Source organism: Nesoenas mayeri (genome assembly GCF_963082525.1).
Source record: "Nesoenas mayeri genome assembly, chromosome: 22".
In the NCBI taxonomy this organism is placed as follows: domain Eukaryota; kingdom Metazoa; phylum Chordata; class Aves; order Columbiformes; family Columbidae; genus Nesoenas; species Nesoenas mayeri.
The window spans coordinates 2,854,030-2,860,029 of record NC_137572.1 but is presented as its reverse complement, the minus strand read 5'-3'; the positions used below and the strand labels follow the sequence as shown (position 1 = coordinate 2,860,029).

General features: G+C 46.3%; 1 protein-coding gene across 1 annotated transcript in view; it reads right to left on the bottom strand.

Moving 5' to 3' along the window:
* Positions 1–993: 993 nt before the first annotated feature.
* Positions 994–6,000, bottom strand: part of UBASH3B (ubiquitin associated and SH3 domain containing B) — a gene marked incomplete at its 5' end in the record, with an annotated part of 56,246 nt that continues 51,239 nt past the window's right edge. Inside the window, 4 exons of the mRNA XM_080357909.1 lie at positions 994–2,258; positions 2,786–2,895; positions 3,434–3,540; positions 5,721–5,865. Of these exons, the coding sequence (XP_080214035.1) occupies positions 2,121–2,258; positions 2,786–2,895; positions 3,434–3,540; positions 5,721–5,865 (500 nt within the window). The 3' untranslated portion in view covers positions 994–2,120. The remainder of the gene's footprint in view (positions 2,259–2,785; positions 2,896–3,433; positions 3,541–5,720; positions 5,866–6,000) is intronic.

Below are 6,000 nucleotides of genomic sequence, written 5' to 3'. Positions count from 1 at the left end.
ATGTCTGTACACAGCCCAAAATAGTTTAAATTACAGTTAAAAACTAAAGTGACAGCAGTATAGCTGCACGGGAGCAGTTTCTTCTGTCATCTCATAAGTTATCTCCCTGACTTTTCAGTATACATCCCTGGTATAATAATGCACTTATGAATGGCCTACTGTGTATTACATAGTCATAAATAACGGGCTATCGTTATGGAGCGTGACAATGTACATATTGCACAGGACGAGCTCTCTGCTGACTCACAATCTGCACAGAATCTAATGGACTCTACTTGGCAAGCTCAATAAAACTCAAAGACGAGCTGAACCCCCCTAAGATTTGTTACATGGCAGCTGTGGAGTGTTTTGCCCCGTTGAGGAGGACGCGATTGCAGTTATTGCTCCTCCTTTGCAGCTCAGTCCTTTCCTGCTGAAGGTTATAAGAAACCAGCACAAAAGTCCAGCTTGGCTCTTGCTAGGAATAATAAGCCTTTGTCAAAGTCAGCGGGCATGAACTTCTGTGCCATACAAACATTTCCAGTGAGGACATGAACACTTTCTGCAGGGGAAAAGTGGACAGCAGAGGGGTACCCAGGATGCCAGAATTTCCTTCCTGGTACTTCTGAACTTGCCTTTGATGGTTTTTATGTGGATACTCAGACTTACGGCCCGAATAAAGAAAGGAGTACGCCTAAATCTCTTTCATCCCATTTCAGCACGTTTTTAAGTACCTTGAAAGCGAGCCTATACTGAGAAGACCCATACAAACGTCTGCAGGAAATTTTTGACCCAACGCAGAAGACTTAAGATAAAATTAACCTGCTCCGAAGCCATTTCATGCTGTAAACTACCCACTGGGATGCATTCTGCATTCTCCTCTGAATCAGCTGCTATTGGCATCTTGCAGGTTGTTGCGCTAATAGGCCACTCCTCGTGATTTCAAAGATTTTAGCTACAGATGGCAAACCTTCTCTTCTCCTTCTCTAACCTTGCCCCACCAGATAAACAGCATCTTAACAGGCCCAAGCACGCTGCTCCTAAATTTAACTGCACTGCTTTTCCAGCTCTGCTTTGTCTTTATGACAGATGGCACTTAGGAATTAAGCAAAAAGAAGCCAAGCGTGCAGCGGGGACTGAGCTTCAGCATCTTCTTGATTTCATCATTACCTCCTGAAGAAAGCTGCTTGCTGCAGGACCTCATCAGAGCGGACAGAACAGCTCGCAGGGACAGAAAGCCACCACTGTGTACACGACCAGCACAAAATCGCGGCATTAAAGTGTTTTTCAAGGTCTTCCGAAGGGAATTTAAATGACACAAACACTTTAGGCTGGGTCTGTGCACAAGGGTGGGTTTCGATAATCTAAATAAAGGAAAGAAACAATGCTGAACTTTCTAAATCCATCAGGTTTTGTTGGAAAAGGCTCGTTTCCTATCCACTCCAAAGAAACCGCTCTCAGGCTTGGTTCACAACACGATGTGCAAGCTTCATCTGTAACTGATGAGGAATTCCGGCTTTTCTTCTGACGTGGCTCAGTGTCTATCGGTCTCTGCATCCTCGGCGTGGCCAACACAACCCCTGCCACGGTGCCGAAATAAAGGAGAGGAATAACCTGCTGCTGCCTGCACAGGCAACGCTGGACTCTCATTTCCAGCTGGTGGTGGTTTCCTTTATAGAAGCTGCCGAGAATTTGGGGGTTGTGAGTGATGGGGGTGTCAGCACGTGGTCCTGAATAAGCCTGCCTGATGCTTTGCAAAAATAGTAGTGGAAAAAAATACCCCAGCATCCTGAATGCTTGACTTTTACACAGTGCTAGTTGTTTCTAATGTGGTGCAAAAGGCAGTGAGAGCTACTGGTGTTATCAGAGGTGGGAACATCTACCTGAGCTACTGACTAAACAGAGCTTCAACCTGCATTTTAATAGTTTTTTCCTTGAAATCACTCCCTTTTGTATTGGCCTAGTTGTACATGAGACGTTTCGCGTGACTGTGGCTGGGTGAGAGATATGCTAGAACAGCTGTTTGTGTCATCCACTGAACATCTTATGACTATTTTTCCACTGTCAATAAACACAAGAAAGAAAGGACATTGTCCAAAGCTTGGAAAGGCCATGGGTTTTCCTCGCTCGTGTAGCTTTGCCTATTCTTGTAGTAAGGTTTCTCTCCAGTTAAAGCCTCCGGTTGGTCCGTGTGTGAGAGGGAGGATGGGGGGGTCTGTGAGCTGCCAAACGCCCGTGTCTCCCAGTTCTTCGCATGAGCAAAACCCCAAATACGGAATCTGTGTGGAGAGAGATGGAAATAAAGGCAATGAGTGGCATGCATGGAGGGAGCTCCTCGATCCTGCTGTGCTGCTGCAGCATTTCACTCTTCTCTCTGTCCCCCTCTTCCCCAAAGCCCATTTTCAGAAACGATTGTAGGAGTAAAGCAATGAAGGCGGGAGGCTCCATGATAATTTTCAGGCCTTTTCCCCAACTCTTTATAGTGAAATGAGGAGGGGAAGTGTTGTAGTGCCCTGTTAAGTGCGGTAAGGGTGTTTTCGGCACTGGAGGGCACTGTGGGAGTCTCTAAGTATCTACAGGCAGAAAGCAGAGTCGGTAGGTGGGCATCTGATCCCATGCTCTCCGTGACAGAAGCGACATGTTAACATAAGCCTCTCAAACCAATCTGCTTCACTCTCACGCCTTCGAAGCTCAATAACGGGCGAAACAATCAGACAGGAGGAACAAAGCGTCCTCTGCCTGGTTAAGCAGACTGCAGGTTTCCATTCTGTACAGCCAGCGAGCTTTACTCCTCACTGGTAATTACCTTTCGGACCATCTGTACAAAGTCCTTGGAGTTCTGCGGCGAGAGCCCTTGGAGCTGGCAGGTACAGGCCTCCAGGGAGGACGCGTGCGCCACGATCAGGATGTTGTTTCCTGAAATGAACCAAAATCAAGCGAGAACCGCAGGCTGCGGAGGGAGGTGAAGCCAGCTTTAGGGACTACTGCCCAGGAGCAAGCAGAGCATTCAGAACAGGTTGTTTGTCATATAACAACACGTTAAACTGTGCATATGGGGGGGGAAAGCGTGGCTTAGCAACATATTTAGAGCATTTCTCAATTTTCGGGATAACGGCTAACCCAGTGTTACTGCTTTAAAATGGCTTTCTGAAGAAAAGATGATTTCAGCTGTCTTGGGAAGCAAATACTTCCACCCCCAAATTAATTCTGATTCAAACAAGCACTTTAATTTCAGTCGCTGGTTTCCCACACCAATAGCTTTAGATGTTCATTTCCAGGATGCTTTACAACCAATGTCACACTGTGCTATCGAAGTTTGTGGGCAAAACATTAAAATAAACAGAATATAGAGACAGAGCAGTGAAATTACATCAGTGAAATGACCAGAACTTGGAGTTTCCAGTGTTGCTGGGAGAGGGGCTGGCTTGTTTTTCGCCCCGTTTGCAGCACTTACCTTTGCCTTTACATTCACTGATGATTTCTTTTGTTACTTGGTAGCTTCTACTTATGTATGTATCATAAGATTCGGAAACCACCAGCTTGCTGACAGGAATGTGAGGTCTGCAAGCAGAAAAACAAGGCCGGTAAACTAGGAGAAGTGATGAAGCTTTAAGTGCAAGTTATGATTCATCTGAAAGTATCTGTTCCTTTAACTCTTCCAATTCCCCAAATCCCCAGATGTGCGTCTTGCGTCGGGACCACTATGATTTTTAAACTTCAAAACCGAGATGTTTGCTGTTGCTGCATTAAGATATTTCAGTTAACTGGGACAAACGATAAGTGGAGCGGTTAGTGGGGGCAGCATAAGACGTGCTGATTACACTTGTGTTAGTTTTGCAGCGGCACGTGGCAATAATGATACCGCTTTATGTTTATTTAGTTACGTCTCCTTTGATTAACGCATTTCACCCACCCATGTGAAGCTGGTGGCTCTATCAGCTGGAGCAGCTGATGTGCACGGAGAAGCAGGGGCTGGGAAGCAGAAGGTTCTATTTTCATGCCCCGGCGCAAGGAAAGGAGCTGACTTTTCCTCTCCATCTGGTGGCCTGATGTCTGCTCAGGAATTGCACTTGTGATGGGTGACACAGAGCACCAGGAGGGCCGTGCCCAAGTCCCCCACATCACCAGCTGACCACACAAAAGCAGGTTTTGTCTTGTGCTGGGAATATTTGTCCCAATGTTCCCAGCAGGCACGTGTTTTCTGACGCAGAGGCTCCTGTGGTCCAGCTGCTCTGCTGAGCGTTACCCATATGATACCCTTTCAGGGATAAATATAGTGTAGGGACTTCTATTTAGATACCCTCGGAGTGTTGGAATTTTAGCTGCAGACCAAAAGGATGCAACACAAGGCACTTATTCTACTTGAGGGTTCTTTAACACACGGGTGCAGTGTGACACCGGCAAACACCGGTGTTTCTGGTGATACCATACACCGCAAAAGCCCAGCCACAAAGTATTTGTCGCTATGCCCACATAGGTGGAACTCCTGTGTTTGTACACTGTGTGTGTATTAGAAATGGTTTGGTTTGCTCTGAGATTGCTCAGGCTCACACTAAGACAGAAAGGGATGGGCTCTGCGAGAAGTCATCATGATACAGATATTTCCGCAGTCAAATGTGGTGGAGGGCTGGAACCGTCTGACCTTTCTGGAGTTGCCTTCTTTGAGTCTGGCTTGTATAAATGAATCATAAATTGGAGGGTAGGAAGCCCCAACAGATCGTCTTGTCTATTCTTTGCCACATGACTATTTCTGCTGGGTTTTATTTAGCCTTTCTCTCTGCGGTTTGCAGTCAAAAGCATTTGTGTGTTAGGCTGGAGGGCACCAGGGCTGTGAAGCTTCACTGGGGAGTCGGAGAGCCTTGAATTTCCCTCTGGACTCTGATTGCAGCCTCGTGGTGTTTTTTGGCGATGCTATTGGGAATGCAGAGGGAGCAGCTCTGTCAGGGTCCCTGAAAGCCGAGCAAATAATCGTTGCATTTCCCTTTTCTGCAAAGCAGGAGGAAAGATCAGTGGTGCTTAGCCATTTGCCATTCAAATGGCTTTTCACCAGCTTTGTTTGCTTTCACCAACCGTTTTTGCGGCGGATACTGTGAAACGCTGAGGGAGAAACCTGCAATTTTTTCCACTAGAAATGTTTCAAATGTAACTGCTGAGATGTGAGAAGTGCTCAGGGTTTAGCTCTTTGATAGAAAACCTCTGAATTTCGACGTCACAGGAGACCTTGAATTCCTGACAGATGTAAACACGTTCCCCAGGATGTTGCAAACTCTACAATTAAGATCCATCACCTTGCTAATCCTAATAGAGAGACAGACAAGCATTTTCCTTTGGGGAGGGGAAAGGCTGGTGTGAATGAGCCCATGATCTGGTTCAGTGTATGAATGTGACGATCAGGGAATTGAGTCCGCAAAACTAGTTCTGTGAGCTGAGCCCAAACCCCTCAGTTTTAGGAGAAGGGTTAAACCAAACATAAATGCTTTGACACCTGGCAGGTAATGGAAAGAGGAGCTCCCTGATCAGCAATATAGCTGAACCTTGCCAGTAATCGGGGAGATTTGCTTTATCATAACCCATTGTCAGGTCACGTTTGACACAGCAGCCTTGAGCCTTCTCCACATTTATTCTGGGAGCCTCGGCAGCTTTTCCAGTCATTGCTTCAATTTAAAAACTCATCAGGATGTTACTGTTAAAGTAAAAAGCCAAAAAGCAATCCAAGACCCTCCGTTCCCCCTTCCTGCTACCTGTAGGTTGTATCGACGCTTAGAGTAGCTGCAGCTAAATCCAGGGGGGGTATCCAGGCAGGTAGTGTGTTCCCAGAGACCCACTTGGTCCATTCAAACAAGCCCGGCTCTATTCGGATTTTCAGGTTGTTCTCTTGTTGCATACCTGGAAAAGGGAGTGAGAAAACCATCTATCAGTGGAAGAATCTGGTGAGGAAAGCAGCAAGACTTTGCAGCTTTAATACTTCAGTTTGTAAACCAGGTTTTTAATTCTCTCCAGCAGGTAGCTGATTAACAGTAT